The sequence below is a fragment of the Scatophagus argus genome, chromosome 5 (assembly GCF_020382885.2).
Source record: "Scatophagus argus isolate fScaArg1 chromosome 5, fScaArg1.pri, whole genome shotgun sequence".
In the NCBI taxonomy this organism is placed as follows: domain Eukaryota; kingdom Metazoa; phylum Chordata; class Actinopteri; family Scatophagidae; genus Scatophagus; species Scatophagus argus.
This window is the reverse complement of record NC_058497.1, coordinates 10,920,662-10,939,768: the sequence shown is the minus strand read 5'-3', so window position 1 is coordinate 10,939,768 and position 19,107 is coordinate 10,920,662. Positions and strand designations below refer to the sequence as shown.

At 39.6% G+C, this 19,107-nt stretch overlaps 1 protein-coding gene across 11 annotated transcripts; it reads right to left on the bottom strand.

Moving 5' to 3' along the window:
- Positions 1-7: 7 nt before the first annotated feature.
- agfg1a (ArfGAP with FG repeats 1a) lies at positions 8-18,640 on the bottom strand. 11 transcript variants are annotated; one of them, XM_046388685.1, is made up of 14 exons: positions 18,265-18,640; positions 12,398-12,491; positions 10,530-10,645; positions 9,391-9,556; positions 8,987-9,149; positions 8,137-8,256; positions 6,442-6,513; positions 4,789-5,004; positions 4,043-4,226; positions 3,731-3,810; positions 3,132-3,242; positions 1,333-1,488; positions 1,081-1,175; positions 8-832 (listed from the first exon to the last, which is right to left on the bottom strand). In XM_046388685.1, the coding sequence occupies exons 1-14, from the start codon at positions 18,429-18,431 to the stop codon at positions 773-775; spliced, it is 1,800 nt and encodes a 599-aa protein (XP_046244641.1). In that variant the 5' UTR covers positions 18,432-18,640; the 3' UTR covers positions 8-772. The 11 variants fall into 11 exon arrangements, with proteins under 11 accessions (XP_046244641.1, XP_046244639.1, XP_046244638.1 ...); XM_046388683.1 differs by having other exon boundaries at positions 3,132-3,245; positions 8,137-8,253; XM_046388682.1 differs by having other exon boundaries at positions 3,132-3,245; positions 18,265-18,639.
- Between the last annotated feature and the right edge of the window lie 467 nt (positions 18,641-19,107).

Sequence of the window (19,107 nt, the reverse complement as noted above, 5' to 3'; positions counted from 1 at the left end):
TTGGTCATTTTTGTCTTACTTAAAATTCATTTTTAATATATATACTGTATATATTTACAAATTAACTTAAAATTCTCAATACCCAATGCAAGTGGTTTTCAGCTCATCGGCCATTCCTGTTAGCCCCACATGGATGTGGCGGACTGTAGTTCAGAAGCACTGTGGCCTGGGTCTCTATCAGCAGGACAGGGGATGGCAGAGAAACAAGTACCCTGCAAATCCCTGAGGCAGCAGTGACTCCTCCTTATATCGCATTAGAACATTAGAACAATTTACCTAAAAGGATCCTGCACAAAGAAACAGTTTGGTTCTTCACAAATACAGCAAGTGGCAGTACCCATTAGCTTTTCCAAGCAACAGTTCTGTCTTAACAAATCATGTGTGTCAGGTACAAATACTGATATGAAGAAAGAGCTAATTAGCTAAAAGAAAAATAATATGTACAGAATTGCAGCATAATGAATGAGACACACTGTATGCAATAACTTAAGTTTTCAGCCAGTTGGATTATACATTGTGGTTCAGTAGAGGCCAGTTCACAGGTTAAATAGAGCAGAGGCGATGCCCCTTTGCACACACCATCACTTTGTTTTGTAGACATAGACAGTACCAGTATGACTGTCTGTCAAATTGTTCCATCCATGACAAACTGCGATAGAAAATACAAATCTTACAAACATCGTGTTTTTAAAGCTACTTGTGAAACAAAACAGTGCAATAGGTGCAAGCGTGCCAGCTGTTGACCCTGTAGTGGAGCTGATTGGATGGATCGCTATAAGAAGGGATTTGTTGAGGAGCCTCCTGCAGGATATTGTGCAGAAGGACCCACACCCTGGAAGGAAAAGGGAATGCAAAACAATTCAATTGAGAGGGTCAGCATAAATCCACTAAGAATTAATATAGAGTTATAAATCTTTAGCTTTAATATACCGCTATGTTTTTTTTTTTTATTTTACTAATTAGTGCTGACACAACAGTCATTGGAATCATTATCCTGTTCAACTGAACCACAAAGGAGGAATAAGGCGACTGTCTAATCTTTATCAATAACAACTGTGGCTTATATAGGCTGCTACCAACCAGGAAAGGGTTGCTGGAGACCACAGGTCCAGCCATTGGCTGCCCAAAAGGAGTCACTACAGGCTTGGCTGGACCAAAGGCCGGAAATCCTCCACCTGAAAGATGAGTACATGGTTATTTAGGAGACATGAAGGAACAGACATCCAACAAACTGAACATGAGCTCAGCCAGATGCATGTGTAAGCTTGAATTTCAGCATAGTTATTAATTCAGATATGTCTACATCTACATGATGAAAACACAGTCACACACCGTTAGGTTGCTGGGGATAGGCAGGAGGCTGAGGGAAGGGAGCCTGGCCAGGAAAAGGTTGCTGAAAGGTTCCACTAAAACTGGTGGGGAGGTTGTAGGCTGCAGCGTTCCCAAATCCAGCTGGCATACTCATGGAGCCTGTGCCAAATGATGCTGCAACAGAGCAGGACATCATCAGGTTAAAGAAGCCTGTCCAACACATCTATGTGCTTATGACAAAATGAACACACACACACACACACTTATAAAATGTGACATTATACTCGAGCAGGCACACATCAGCAGAAAACAAAACAAAATGAAAATGTATACACATAAAATGTGATTATTATCAGTAGTTTGTTAGAAAGCAATATAATAAAGGTATATTTTAATAAGTGGGAGGATTACAGAACAGTCATCCAAAAAACAGACAGACTGCTACAACAAATTAGGAAATAGAGATACATCAATGACACTACGCAGTAGGTTGGGTAACTGTGCCTTCAGCAGGTGAATAGCTGCACATGTGGTACTGTAGTCCATAGTGTGGCTTCTAATGCCAACAACTGTCCATTTAATTTTTTCCCTCTTCAAAATCTCCGAGTACGTATTTCAACAGTTTAAATACAAGCAAATTTAGAATAAGGCTGTCTCCAGACAAACCTTAGAAAAAAAATAAGAGGGATTATCTGAACAAGAGACAGATGTGAGGATTTAACCCTTTCAGTGTAGCACCAGTGTGTGGCCTGTGATGACCACACAGGAACATGTAAGACAGCTGGCTGGCAAAGGAGCAATTCATTGACCAGTTGAAATACTACATCCAGTTCCCATTAAAAAAAAAAATAATAAAATAATAATAATAATAAAATTTAAAAAAAAGGAAAAAAAATAGCAACTGGAGAATATGAAAGCAAATCGATCCAGGTTAAGGCTTGAGTGTTAAAGACCTGACAGTTGTAAGTGTATAGGCCAACTGATAAAAGGAAAATGTTGAAGAAGCCATTATCAGTGAGTCCACAGGTACTCAATGTAACAATCGTCTTTTTATAATTTATGATATGAGACATATCTCTCTGCAAACGAATATGGAAATTAATTCTTGTTGCTTAATCTATAATTAAACTGGTTTCTAAGATTTTCCAAGAAGTAGACTTCATTCATACACTCAGGCTCAACATATCCCATGCTTCCCTAGTTACTGTGCATTCTGTCACACTCCTATCCCTGAATGTTTTTTTGTTTTTGTTTTTTTTACCTCTACAACATTTTCCTGATAGTTTGCTGAAGGAACGAGAAGGCGCTGCCAGAGCAAGACACAGGAGAGCAAAGGGGAACAAAGTGCACAAGGGACCTACCAAAGGCGGGAGGATAACCCTGCCAATGAAGAACCCTCATCAAGCCTGTCCAGCATGGTAAGAGCAATCAGACAGACAACTGAATTTCTGCACCGTACTTCAGCTTTCATCCATCTTGCGCACACCAGTAAATGGCAATGCTAGTCCTGCTACCCATTTCCACAGAAATTAATATTGGTATTGAGCACTCTTGTTATTTCTTTTTCTAACATTTCCGTGATTGGTTGCCTGGGTATTTGGCAAAGTGGCCTGAGGCTTATTCATTGCAGAGGCAGCCTGGGCAAAGGTTGCCACTTTGGGTGTGCAAGAACATCTAACAGACATTCACTGTACGATAACACAGCTTGGCTTTTCCCCACATAAATAAGGACTTTAATATGCACTATTGCACAACGTGAGCGAGTTGACTTGGTGTGTATTATATGTGCCACGCATTCACAAACAAACTCATAAACACACCTGCTGCCGCTGCTGCTGCCGCCGCCATATTTGCTGCTCTGCCGTTGCTCTGGAAGGGGTTGGTGGAAGCTGGGCCAACTCCAGCAGCTACAAATGGATTAGTTGACTGAGCTGCTGGATAGAGAAAACATGAGAACATAGTGTGAAACAGAACAAGAGAGAAAACAAAACTAGTGATTCATGGAGGATGCCCCATTTCTACATGTTGATATCCACAGTGATATCCCCTGCTCCCACTTCATGACTTAACATGATGATTTTTTTCAATTGCTACAGAAATATAATTCAACGTTAGGGGCAATGTAGAGTAGCCAATTAATCTAATGTGCATGTTTTTGGGATTGTGGGCCCAGACTGGGATTCGAACCTGGAAACCTCTTGCTATGAGGCCACAGTGCTACCCACTGCACCACCATGCCGCCCAGCTATATAACAAATATAACAAAAATAAATATGCTGTGATATACACCATTGTGATCTGTTCTTCAGATTATACCATGAAATAAATTTTGGCATTTTGCCTCTAACAAGTCTATCAATCATCACTGATTGGGTGCACAATTAGTGCAAACCACTGGAAAACACTCTTTTTCACTCACATCCAAATCCTTGAGTCATGCCAGGTAGGGCCTGCTGTGCTTGTGCTGTTGACACCCCAGTATCTGGACCAAACATACCCCTGCAGTGAAACAAAGTCATTGTATAAGCTTATCAGACAGGCTAGCAAAAAAAAAAAACAAGACAAGACAAAAAACACACCAGCAATCAGAGAGCAATCCTGTGTGATAGGAGTCAGAGGACTACATTTCTGTTGGTCTAGTTGCTTTGGATTAACAAACTGTGTTTAGTTGCAGATTTAGATCTTTTGAACGAACTATAACAGGTTTGTTTGTGTGTGTTTAGTGTCTCACCCTTGTGAGGTGCTGGTGCTGTTGTAAACACTGGTGGCAGGGGCTGAGGAGCTGAAGACTGTATCAAGCTCAGCTAGAGCAGCATAGCGGTCCCCCCCTGATGGCTGCTTCTGAGGCAAACCACTCACACCTGCTGCTGCTGCCGACGCTGTGGCTGAGCTCACCCCGCCAGGAATACCTCCTCCTGGAATGGAAGCACATGACAAGAGAGTTGGCTTCAATCTACCTTGAAGTCAGCTAATCCAGAAGGAAAACTGAAATTAAAAGACAAACAAAAGGTCCGGAGATAGCTGCCATATTCAACCTATTAAACATAATGGGGAATAAATATTCAGTCATTAGGAAATTTACATTTTCTGGCTCAAACCTCTACAAACCCAATACAATTCACATTTGTCCGAGTGCCAGAATCCCGACCATGTGACATTAAAATTCTCCAATGAAGCCAATACATATCTCATACTTGACATCAAGAAGGGAAGGGATTTCACTCATGTGCAGTGGCCTGTCGAACTGATACCAGCTTCCGTAGCAAAGACGTCACGGGGTCAATTTGGAAGAAAAAAAAAAAATCGAGGTAAATCAACCCTATTTTAAGAGAGACTACGCCTGTCCCTGTACTGCGAAGATGACTCAATGTTTTAAATGTTTTCCGTTGTGGCGACATCTTTTTTTTTTTTTTCCCGTGGCTGAACTCTGTCCCTACAATAGAGATATGTGAAACAGGCTAGGCAGGAGAAGTTTACCTTGCTCTGTTTTGGCAGAGCTAAACGCGTTATCCAGGTCAGCCAGGGCTGCGTATTTATCAGCAGGGACGCTAGTACTCTGTACTGCATCTTTGCCAGCTCCTGTGGGGTTACTCTGGGAGGAGGAACTGAAGGATCCAAAGTCAGCACTACACGATTTGGGGAAGTTGTCAAAATTTGCAAAACTGGCATTTGCTAGTCCCCCTGAGGTGCTACCTGCATGAAAGAGAGAGATTAAAAAGTCATAAGGGGGGCCTTGCTTGTTGGCTTTGAGTAACAGCATTGACAGGGTGTAGAGGTAGATAAATAGCTGCATGGCGGATAAAGCTGGGGTGGAGTAAGGTTGGGGCTGGGATACCTTCATTATCTACAGGACAGACAACACACTCTGCAACACTGCACTATGATGAGTGCCTCGATTACATCCGACTTCAGCACCATGCTGTGGATCAAGGGAATTATAGACAAACTAACCCAAAACAGTGACGCAGGAAACAACTTAATAGTTCAATGGAAAATGACTTCAGTCTGCCAATCACCCTGCAGGAATGACTGAGCTCTGTAATGAGTAGGCCATCACTTTCAACAACATCTAACACCGTGAGTAGGGAAACAGAGAGCTATTACACATTAGTCACTGCCTACACAAACACGTACACGTTACTCAAGAAATGATTAGAACTCGCACAACATCAGTGTTGTTCTTTTTGTCCACGCTATATGTTTATGTCTAATAACGCCCACCCTCCTTCTGCTTCGAAGTAGCTATTACAATCAATTTCAGGCTGGACTCCACGAGTTTCTTCAGTACACTAAGAGCTACATAAGGAAGATTTGGTTTGTTTGGAATGCAATATTTGCCAATTACAGCACAATAAAAGGATCCTGAATGGGAGAAAAGACAATTTTATCATGGACCCTGAAACCACCAGTTAAACCTCAACCAGTGTATTAACTGGGCAAACAGAGACAGGTACAATTATGCATACAACTGTCACAACACTGTTCAAAAAAGGGAAATCTGTCAATAGTAAATAACTAATAAGCATTTAAAGAAACAATTGCCATTAGCAGATATAGACCCTCTCTGAAGAGTAGTCTAAAAGCTTCAGTGGTTCAGTTTTACCATTTCCTTGACGACATACTGGATTACAGAAAATTTACAAAGTTTCGTATCATAATTAACTGATGGAATAGGCTTCCAGAGCACTGTGCCATAAATGCATATACTGTAGAAGAACTAGATACCACATTCAAAGAGGCGCCTATGACTGGCAGGTGGTTTCCCAGTTCACTTCCTGAAATTTACTTTTGAAATATTCAAAACAGAATGAGTAATAATTGACCTCATTTGTAATTCAAGGTGTCCTGTCAAACGTTTTACAGACGTTTTATTTTATAACGCTCTACTCTCACAGAAATACATGAATGCCTGTTGGGCCACAGGGGAACTTTGGGAAGTGGCCACAGGAAAAAATGCAAGACTGACGCCATTATATCCAGGTCTACAGAATATAGACACCCCACACACCCACCCACCCACACACACACACACACATTACATCCATACAGAGGAGGATAAGAGTGACTACACATCAGAGACAGTGGAAAAGGTAAAAGCTGTTAAGAGGGCAAGTCCTGAGGGAGACTTACTGTGTGCACCCCGGAGATGCAGAGCAGAGGCAAACTCACCCATACTGCGGCTGGATGAGAGCACAGTGAACGCTGGCAGCCAAAAATCAAAGAGGGATGAAGAAATGGGGCAAGGAACAATGCAAGACAGTGTGGAGAAATAAAAGAAAAGTCAACTAAACCAGAGGTAAAAATTAGAGTAAGTTCAAAGCAAAACAACTGCTGCTGAAGCAAAAGGATGAAAAACAACGAGACATAATGGACAGCTTAGGCCAGAGAGCACAGTCAGTGTCTGTGAGAAAGGGATTATCTTACAAAACCATGAGAGAGAGAGGGGAGCTTTATCCATCAAGCAACAGGCATACTGAACAGATCACTGTGCAGCTCTACACAAAGATAGATATCAATGTACACCTCCAGCAGAGGGCACTACATGGCAACATTTTCTTGAGGTTAGGTTGAAGGTTTGTCTATGAGACTCACTTTTTTTTTTTTTTGCATATGCATGTAGTATGTGAGATAGAAATCTTCAGGTAAAACAACAAGCCAGACAGCCATTTACTGGTGACAAAATACTTTTTGTAAAAGCGCAAGAAGGGTTCTAAGGTAAAAATGGACCACAAGGTCAAACACAGGTAAAATGAGGACAGTATGCCTCTATTATATATTTTTTAAAATAGCAGATTTATGAGCCAAGCATAGTTTTCACTGAATCAAACTTTGACAAATCCACAGCATTCAATTATTTATACTAAATCTAGGACAACAGGAAATCATATAATATTTCCACAGAGACATACACAGTCTGATAACAGCACTATAGTATTAATAAAGTTGTTCTTTTGTAGGTTCTCTATCCTTAGAATTTTCTGCCTGATGAGTGCACAGTGATCTTTACTTATACAATTATGGTAGTTTTATCACCTAAAAAAATAAAATGGATTCAGCATACTGGATATGTAAAATACCTTAGGCTCATCACCAAACAAAATTTTAAACCAAAGGTGAAATAAGCAGGGAGGAAGGAAGTACCCTATTGTGTTCACTGCTCTGATGCAGAACTTCTACTTGCTCTTTTTTTGTATATAGGTTACCCACTAGGTAGGTAGGTAAAATGAAGCTTTCAAAGTAGATCAAAATAGGGATGTGCTACAAGTGGTGCATGAAGTGAATGCCTCTAGTATGTTTACACTGGTGTGAACAGTAAGTACTTCATGCTCTGTGTCCTCTGTGTTTTTGGCCTAAGACACACGCCATTTCAACGTGTCCTACTGCATCCAAGAATTAGTTAATTTGTTTTCAAATAGAAAAATATGTCAGCATTTTTTTATTTGCCTTAATGAAATTTAGAAATTAATGTATTATTAATTTGTATAATTAATGTAAGATTTTGCTTAATTTCTTGTTTGTAAAAATCGATGTGGACTACTGAAATGTAATATAACCATCTGGTGGTCTGACAATGGATGAATGGACATTGCACATATGGAAAGATTTGGGAAGGAGAGAATATGCATTACAAAAGTTAAAAAACACAAATGACAACAAAACTAACTTCAAATGAAACATGGCTGACGATCTACTGAATGTGAAGGGGTTGTTTGTGTTTAGTCATATGTAATTCTCTGTAAGTGTGTGTACATAATTGCATAACAATCTGATGTCTTCATGTGTGATGTGATTTGGATTTTGTCCAGTGAAGAGATCTTCCTCTACCTGTATTTGAGGGATGGAACGGGGCTTGGGGTGCAGAGGGGAAAGCACCCGTCGACCCAGAAGTGCTCCCGAATGCATCAAAATTAGCAAAGTCTGCATTTGCGCTGGCAATCTGTGCTGCTGGAGGTGATGTCAGGATGAGGTTCACACAGGCAGATGAACAAAACAAACAAACAAAAACACAATGAGAGGAAAACAATGGATGAGATAACAATAGAATGGATTTATACATACAATGACAGTGCGAGTGCAACACAAATACAATGGACCATGTGCTAACTATGAGAGATAATAAAGAGTGGCCTCACATAACAATAAAATCCATAACAGCTTAAGAGGTGGACATGAAAGTCTGACGTTCACCCTCTCCCATGGACCCCTTTGCTCAGCACACGGCACACAACTGTGTGCAGAGCACTATGCACATCATTAATCTCAGAGGTGTATATCCATGCTTAAATTTTCTATGCAGAGATGTGTGGATGCCCCTTTAGTCACTGCATTAAGGATGAGTCTCGATGGCACTTTGAGGGGGAAATGGGAGGACATTATCCTCCACAGGAAGCAAACACTAATAGCCCTATGTTACAGACATTAGTAACCATGGAGATGTGTCTGTCTATTGCACCTCTAGTACTATTAAATAATGTATGGCTATGTTTTGCAATCATGGAGGTAGATCGCTACTGACATTTAACAGATTCTGCACTATCTTGAACTTCTGCCACAGTCCATAAGAGGCGAATACAACATCAAGCAGCATGCAACTGACTCAAACAGAAAACACTAGCATGCCAGTGCATTTTTGCCTTTGACATAATGCTCCATCATTTATTTGTCTGTTTCTTACTTGTGTGGCTGTTGAAATGTGCAAAGTTAGCAAAACCGGAGCTGGTGCCAGCATTCATGTTGGGCGGTGCAGCGAAGATGTCTCCACCCAAGTCACTGAGGAGGTCAAACCTCTTGTCATGGAACTGCTGCTGATGGGTTTGTCCACGGCTCACTACTGGAGACTGGTGGAAACCAGAAATGGATTTTAAAAACTTGAAGGCCACAGCATGCATAGGTGTGAATCCTTAACAACTTTCATAGACAGACTAAGGAAGACAATAAATAGGCATCTTTTATAAGTTTGGATAGTCAAAGTTATTTTTAGCAAACAATTTATTAAACCTTAGCAGAAATGTATGGGTGAGTGACAGTTTTTGGAAATAATTATAAATTTATTGCGTGTGAACACTAAATAAATCTCACCTGATTAGGTGGGGTGTTCTTGTTGAGATGTAAGGAGGGGGCCGACTCCCCCAGCAGGGATTTGAGTGGTCTAACCTCCGGGGTGCTGCTGGTGCTGCTGTTTGAGGAGCCAGAGATGGAAGCATGGACGGATGCCACTACCTTGGCCTGCTCAGGAGGTACGTACCTAGGAAACAGTTCAGATTACATGCTTTACAACAGTCTACCTCGATGTATAAATAGTACTGTAGATCACAATGTAATTTCAAATACTTAAAGTAACCAAAGCATTGCTTTTTTCTACCCGAGGCTACTGGCTAATGGAATAATATTTAAGATCAACTGACATAATCTAGGGTTTTCAAAATAATTATATATCATTTTGGCAAAACAAACACTACGCAAATCCAAATGTGATGATGGGAAATGTTTAATTGTGTGCAACTGTGACTCAAAGCTAGCAGTCAGACCATGATTCTCAGAAACTAATACTTACTTTAGTGTTATCATGACTGGTGTGTGTGTTTGGTGTTACAGGAGAGGCCTATGTGCGTGAGAATGCTTATCTGCCGCAAATTGTGACAATGTTGAAGTATCACTTAAAACATAAACTACAAAGACTTTTTACTTACTTTTTTTAAACTTACTTTACTTAATAGGAGTATCACAATTCTACAAATGAAGGATTTAATTTGACTTTTGAGTTTAGGGTCTGAAGTGCTTCTGAAAATTCCATTTTCAATTCCGAATCCAAATCATGAAATCAGGATTGGTTAATGTAATAAAGCTTTAAAACTTTCTTTTACGTTACCTGCATTGTATTTTAATTACTCAAAATATGACGTGACTAAAACTGGCATTAACATATTTACAGTTTTGGCAACAAAAAAACCAATGATGCTAAATCTTGATTATTGAAACAATGATGCTAAATCTTTTATATGCAACTATAACTTCATAGAAACATGAACCTAAAGCAGTTTGACTGTGGTGACCTACATTCTGCACATTTAAAGAGGGATATTTGGTGGCTTGCTCAAGGCTAACTGCTATGAGCTGCCCATGAGACATTCCGAGCCAGAGAGAAGAAAAAACAAAAAGAAAACCTACATGTCAGTGCAGTGCACATTGCCTGAGGACTCTTCCCAGCTTTGACTTACCATCGCTTCTTCTCATATTTATCCTGAAGGAACTCCTTGACTTTCTGTGGTTCTCTGAAGTCTGGTATTGAGGAAGTTCTGTCATCATAAAGGCCAAGCCAAATCTGCTTACACACCTGGAATGCAGTGAAAGAACAAATAATTTTTGGTGGAACATTTCTTTAGCAAACACAACCACAAATGAGTTCAGGGCTTGTCACCGTTGCCCATTAAAGTCTTAAGCCAAAGCGAAATGCTGGCACAAGGAAATTAAGACAAGCGACAGGTAAACATACTGATGATATGGTTAACCACTGTGGCTTTTAAGTGCAAGTGAACTTCAAAAGATCTAATTTATTTAGACAGGCTTTCCACATCAAAGGCAGCGTAGTCAAACATGAGTTGGTCCCATGTTTGGAAAAACAGGTTGAACAAAACTGCGTGGTGAAAAGATCAGCCTAAGTCTCACCTTTCTCTTGCATTGGGTTTTGGATAGCATTCCTAAAGTATTTGCTTAATCCTAAAGCATTTGCTTAAGAACAAAAAAAAAAAAAAAAAAAAAAAAAAGATTTATAGGTTTCATGCATGTGTGCACTCAGTTTAGAGTACTGCATTGTAAATGAAGCAGTGGTGCTGCAAAAGGCAGCACGGCCTTTGTCCACCGCTACTGTAATTTCCTTAGATAGCTTTGCACATGAACATACATTCACAACTCACGAAAGCTCACTTTACTTTCTAATGAGTATGATTTTTAAGCTGTAACTGTTCAAAATAAGAGGTTTCATCAGTTTTTTCTGTACGAAGCACTCACTGCAGAAAGACAAAAACCAACTTGAGGGCAGTATTTATATAGCAGCCTTGAAGGATCTATGCATCAGCTCCAGCCTTGAGTCTTCTGCATGTCTGCCTGCCCTTCCACTTTGCTACAGCTTTTAATAGGCTGTGCTTCCCAGGTGGCATTGTTCTATTTCATATTACATTTACCAGAAATGGCTCTTGAACTTTGGTTCCTTTCTGCAGTACAAATAGGTGGTCTGATTATGAAGGACAGGTGAAAGCTGCAGGATTTGAATGACAGACATTTCAGAGAGACTCTCACCTCACTTCTAACCATTTATATACAGTGATTTTAATTTTATGTATTTATTCCCATAGTACTTGGAAGAAAATGCTATCATCAAAATTATCATATCAAGAAATTTCTGTTAAATGTTCATTTGCTCAAATAAATAGAGGCTGATGATTCCGTATTTGCCCTAAAAATAATGCAAAAAAGTAAATCTGCTAAAAAATGGATTGTTTGTACTGTCAAAAACAATGACAAAGCTCAATTCAGGGAAAAATAAAACGCTGGACTCAAAGTCCTTGGTTATTCTAAATCAACTCCTGCGATAATATCTGGGTGTGGCTCAAACAGCTTGTTGCTAACTGCGCTTGTGCTGGACAGGTAGTTTACTATAACACGTATTTTGCCATTTTGAAGTAAATGCTACATGAAAAATCAAAAAATCAATCTTTTCTGCTTGACATAACAGGCTACCAGCAAGCCAGAGCGGGAAAGTCACTACAGACCCTGCACTGAAAGACCCCGGTATACTGTGAAACACAGGAATTTGCATTGATAGGCTTAAGCAGCATTGTGTGAACTCATTTGACCAGGAATGTAACAGAGATTTCATTATGTAAAACTCAAGCACTGAAATAATAATCATATTCTATGGGTTTTTTTCTATTTCAAACAACTTTTGGTTCAATGTTGTTGTCTATGTAGAAGGAATAAGGACAATATGCAGGTTCTCACAAAATAATCTATGTCCACATTTCTGAGAAGTGACATTTCTCGCCAAACTAACGCCTCAACCTTAAGTACAAGCAAATGCCATGCCTACCTCATTGCCATGTTTCTGTAGGAAGTCGATTTCCTGTTGCGTGAAAGTTGTCATGGAGATGGACTTGACTCTGTGGGGTGGATTCAGTCCTCGTCTGTAGGTGGAGAAATGGATACACGGGTCAATTTAATTTGAAGAAACTGTACATGGCAACTTATTCTGCACAAACACCAGATCCCACCTCTCAGGACGGGGCCATTAAATTAGCAATGAGCTGACTGGCTCATGTGCATAACTGAGGCAAGGAGGACAGCATTTACAGACAGATAAGACAGAGACAAAAGCAGGCGGAAAAATAAAGGGAGCAGAACATAGCAAAGGAAGTGGGTGAAACTCTCTCCAACCACTGAACAAACCGAGGTTGTCAGCACAGCAAAAGAACAAGCAATCTCTCTACTTTAGAATCTTCCATTATGGAGTGGCACGCGTTAGCCCACAGAAGCCTTGCTCATTTTCCTGAGAAGGATGCAGCTCATGCCACAAGGCCTGAATTAAAAATGCCTGCTAACTGTAATAGTTGAAAAGAGCCATCACTAGGCTGTTGTATTAAGCTCCAGGCCTGCTGACTTCAGTTTTTTATCCTAGACCCACCAGTAAGTGAAAACTAATGAAATGCCGGCTTCAAGGTCACCACCTGTTTTGTCTGTGAAGGTGACCAATCAGCCTTTAGCATGCAAGCAGAATGTTCAGAATATTTTAACTGCAACCAGTGTTGCAGAGGAACTGCTGAGCATCAGCCATCTGAACATGGAAAAGACAACTTATTGCTGTACAATCTAATATAGAGTTGAATAAGAGAGTTTCACGTGAGAACTTCTTGTTGTAGACATTTTTAGAAAATGTCTTCACAATTAACCAACCACAGTCATTAATGACTGTAAAAAAAAAAAATAAATAAAAAGAAGAAAAATACCAACACTGAGCCACAAAGTCTTTTTACTGTTTCTACACTGTAAGCATAGCAAAAGCATGTCAGCAGTACAACAGAAGCAGCCATCAGCATCTGCAGCGGATTCATTCATCGACAGCGCTGAGGTGTGCAAAAAGTATTTTGACGGGATTCACAGCCAATGATTTCACACATGAAAGTCAGAAAATAGTACACCCACTCCGACTTCAAATTTAAACTTCTAACACGCAGGTCTGTTTTAATGACTCAAAGATGTGATGAAAAGACAAATCAGTCTAATGTCTAACATACAGAACATACAGAAGACAGAAGCAATCGTTATTCATATATATATCTCAGTGTGATCATGATACACACTGAGATATATATTATATATATAATTTTTAATAATAATATTTAAAAATGTAAAATTTAATGATCATTTTTGAACAAGCTTTTTCCTTTTCCATTTTTATATGTCTCGCTGTTCACTCCACCATGAACAATAATGTGGGGCTTGTGGTATCCCTGGCGTGCACTCAAGGCACCCAAGCGTACCACAGCCGTCACCCATTTTGGGAACTGGGAAATGGGATCCACTGTGTCACAATTACAAACACAATGGTATACACATAGAGGAGACAGCTCCTAAAGGCAGTGAAATACTAGACTAGAGTGGTAAATTATTCACTGCTGTAACCCTTACAAAAACTTCTCATCTCCACCTTGTGCCCAGTAATGCCACGCCAGTCACACTTTTGGAATAGATGATTAAGGCCAAGAGAACTCTAACAAGGAGCCCTTCAATTAAGACTGCTCTATTTACAGGACAACATTTACAGGATCAACCATGGAAATTAAAAGATACTTAGGAGCCAAATCAATCAAAAACAAAAGAAAAAATGACAACCAATTATTACTTCAAATGACTTGTCAAATTAAAAACATAATGTTGGGTGCACCTTCCCTGAGTGTGACAATTTGATTTCTCTTTCCTATTCTCAGCTGGATTTGGGGATTTTGGGATTGTTGGTCAGATAACCTAAGCAAGATCTCAGCTAGGGTCCTTAAAATATATCTAACATGTTAAAATAATATCATTAAAAAAAGCACTGGTTGCAGCCCTTGTTGGGCTAATGCAAAGCTCTCATTGTTTTCGGACAAAATTCATCAAAAGCAAGAAGCAATGAACTCAAATGTATCTTTTCAAGAGTGTATTTGAACATTAATGTGATTTTCAGCACCCCAAGGTACATCCTAGTCACATGAGGATGAAACTAGGTCAGATACATAGACATAGCTCCATAACTGTTATGATCTAAATATGATGGCAGCATCTCTACCCAATCGTGAAATTAAGGAAATCTGGTACTGGTTATTTTGTTCTTGTTAATTTAATATATTTTATTTTACTGTTTTAACATGTGAGAATGCAAAGGAGGAACATATTATAATGGGAGTTGTCTCACATCCAGGCTGTGGTATACAATATAACTGTCAGATGATTTCTGTGTTATGAATACCAGTTTGGTACTGAGCCCAGCAACACAATGGCCCCACAGCAACACACACACACACACCCTGTTGCTCTAGGACAAAGTAGCCTTACAATTGTGATGGTGTTCAGTTACAATAGGATATCTGTAGCGAGAACTAAAATAATTATTTAATTAATAATTATCAATTTGATTAAAAATAATAATTAGATTGATTTAAAGAGTTTAAGTTTAAGCAAGGCATTGTTTGGTGCACTGGGCAGCACAGTGTATCAGAGAACAGTATCACATATTGCACAGTAAAATAATTATGACCTAGCTGCTACTGTACATCAGAGCAACTCAGCTGGGAAAACTCAGCTCATTTGCATACTGTAACCGCTGTAGGCTGTGAGAAACTGGCAATGTTGAGTCTCAAAAGAGCAAAGAGGCTATGCACCATATTTCATTTTGGTGCATTCAGTCCCTACAAAAAGATGTCTTTTACATATTCTTCAACATTTTTGTTAACAGCCTTTTACCACAGAAAGTGCCAACTGTCAATTTCCGTGGCTCACTAACTAATCCACTGGGATTTTTGCCAAATTACACTATCACAAATTTATCATCCTAACAGTGCTTTCAGAAATAAAATATCGAGGGTACGGGAGGACCAAATGTGCTCTGCAGTAAAGTTCAAGTCATATCATAAACTATTATCCAGGACATTCAGTGTCATTGACACCTTCCCACCTTTGTCATCCTCTAGTCACTGTTAGGGCCCTGCTTACTCAGGATATATTTCAGGAACACACAGGCCAAGTGGGGTTACTTCCTGTCATGAGCAATTCTCCAGAAAGAGTTAGTGGTGTATGTTCCTCCTGGGAATGCCTCCACCTTCTTCAGGAATGTGTTTACAAAGCAGATTCCAACTCCACTTATTAAACAACCACAACCATGGGGGCAGAAGGATGATATGTGGTAGGTAGTTGTGACCCTGTTATCACCCCTAAACAATTAAAAGACTGTTACTGCCCAAACTGCAAATTTAAAAAGAAAAGGGCAAATAACTTTCATTAAAAAGAAAAAAGCAAAAACAAAAAAAACTCTATGATTGTCTCAGCTGTATCTCTACCTGTCACGTGTTTACAGTACAGTTTAGGACTTAAAAAGCACTTTGTTCCAGCAATACAATCTCTGAAGGTAAACACAAAATGTATAAAGAGGTGATTATCTGTGTTGACAAGTTTTAGATTTTTCCTTTGAGAAGAACAAATAATGAAATTACTACTTTAATTCAAGAAATTATAGTGGGTAGTCAATACTGTAAATAGCTTTGAAATGAAAGTAAGAGGCAGACAGGCCTCACTGTCACTTCCTGTGATACATGTAACAGCACGTGCTGCTGATGTAGCAGCATGGTGAGGCCATGCCACTTCCTGAACCTGCAATGACACCAGGCTTCTTTAAACAAATGAGAAATTGAGTTTTCATATATCCAAAAAAAAAAAATAGCGGGCAAGCTCTGCCCATCAGCAAACATGCCATTTATCTCATTGTTTTCAGTGCTACAGTAAATAACCTTCATGTTCAAAGTGAAGACAGCCAACACTGTTTACACAGAATAAGGTCACAAACTTAGTCAAACAAGGGCTGTATTTTAGACGCAGTCTAAGGGACAAACAATATAAAATTGTGTCAAAGAAAGAGGAAAGAAAGAAACTGTAATAAAACTTAAAAGGTCATCAGTGGGAATTTACTAAGCAACAAATATTTTCCATTTCCACTCTAACATTATTAGAATAACCATTATTCACTAATACAAACTGACAGGGTGATTTCCATAAAGCATTAAGGGAGAAGTACCAGTGCAGGCTGCTGACATGAGGATGGACAGATTAACAGTTTATTGAGTTATGAACTAATAGTCCACAGCCAATTTACTCTTCTCAAATATTTCCACTTACAAAGACTTGATACAAATAAAGAGATTTTTTTTATACATTTACCAAAACCAAGGTAATTTATTTAAGATTCTTGATTTTAACAATGTTGAGAAAACATCATGCCACTGATGGTAGTTTGTAAATTCAATCTGAGTAGAAAAGCATGCACAACCTTCATTAAAAGTTCTCTGCTGTACAGGTGGAAACCTTGAGCTTTATAGTTTTCAGCAGCTGATGTATGGGGGCATATTTTGCTTTCAAGTAAACCAAACGCAGATACACTTACAAGAGAAATCAACATAATCCAGCAATGTAAGAGTGATTAAGTGCAGATTAGCACAATGTCAATGCAATATAGATTGATATACAATAAATATTTCCTTCATATTCTATGTCAATCTGTCATTTACTGTGCAATGACTGAAAACTTTTAGAGCACCCTGCAGTTCTCTTTAATGCATTACACCACTTTGTGTACTACACCACTTTGGATTTCTTTCCAAATGTGGCCAGCATCACATATACCCACAACACAAAACCTTTTTAGCATGCGACATTTGACAGCTGAAGAGAGGTGGGATCTCTTTAGCTGAAGAAAAAAAACGGAATGCTTCACTAATCCCAAATCACAAGCTACAGATGCTTGGTTACACAACTGCACAGCAAAGCTTTAAGTCAGACAAACGCCGTCTAAAGTCACAACACCAAACCACACTGCGCATATCAAAGCTTTTTAGCAAGTACTGCTAACATGAATGAATTTGTTAGGCAAGATTTGGTCAGCAGATTGTCAATTGCGTTAAAAGTTGCTAATCACTGTACATCTTTTACAGACTGACTAGTAGAATACTTCTAAATTTGATACAAACACATCCAAAATAAAACAGATGACGGAATGAAAACTAGTACTGCTCTATCAGTTGCATCAAAAAATGATGTAACTTTCCCACGCCCTGATACCTACCATCGTTTAATATTTAGCAACAAAGATATTATTTTATTAAAATCGAACAGATGACCCTCTGCGTGGTTCCAAGAAGTATAATAAGAAAAAGTACATAATTTAAACTGGTAAATATAACATGAAAGCTCGACAATTAGATAATTTAAATATGTATTAATGCGTCTTTGCAGGCAGGGGGGGTATGCCTTAGCTGTTAGCTCAGTTACAAGGTGGTGCTTTCAGACTTTGCCAGCAACTGGTAGTAGCAGCTGGCTACCGGCTAATGTGCAGACCTAGCTTGCAAGTGTAAGATAAATTCACTGGTTAGCGCTGGGAGCTAAAGATGAATAGCATCTGGGGTGATTACTACGTTAGCTTGCTGTGTGGAACACTGACACCTTTATGTGGTTACCCCGCCCAACACAGCTCGGCAAGACAATGTCAAAACAGCTAAACTCAAATGGCACAACTGGATACCTATTTAACGTTAGCTAGCGCTATCTGACGACCTGGCTTAGACAGCCGCATGTAGCTTAACGTTAGCAGAGGCGTATCAACCGTTATATCGTGTGCGCCATATCTAAGCTAAGGTCACTCAGTAACTTTAAACTTACAGGATGCCAGAGCATGAGGTACATACGAAGGAGCCCACAGTCATATTGGCATAGGTTGGGCCGCGCTGGTCGCAGTCAAAGCACTTTCTGTTGGGAGTCAAACTCGTCATTTCTCTCAGCATCTTCAGGTGTTTCTCCTCTTGTTTTCGTTTCGCACTCGCCGCCATGGTAAGGGTAGTATAGTAGGATGAAACAAAACTAGGGAAGATTGGAGGGTCAGCTACAACTAAAACAAAATGCTGTGCTTTTAAACGGTTGCCGACCCGTGCTAAAGACAGAGAGGGAATGGGTAGGTGGCTCGGTTGTCAGGGGGGCCTCGCGTCACCTCGAACAAGGAGTTTGAGGCGTTGAATCGGGATTACTAACTGATCGAGAGGTTTCATGCTCTGTACTTCCGCTTTCGTTTAAATCCCGTTATACAAACGCCTCTTCTGTGTGGGTCAGGAAGATGCTTGCATCAAATTGTCTGGTTTGTTCAGTTGTGTTTAAGGTACCATTATTTCTCTGTTGTGGTATACAACAATAATGTTGTTCGATGTAATTCGTTTACCGCGTAGTATGCAGTTTTGACTGGCCTCGATCACAAATTTGCGTATTTGTGCTGCTATAAATTAGTGCGTGTTAAATTACCTGTCAGTATCCGATCATAGAATTGTACTGAATATATTAATGCGTATGCAGTACACGAGGTGGTGTATCCGAGGAAATTCCGTTTAAAACAGATTAAGAAGGTTAGATAAGGACATGAACTATCTTGTCTTTCACGAGATCTACACGGTTGTACTGATACAGCACACAGACCGTTACTACTCCGTCTTTGACACATTAGTGCCACTGTGCGGA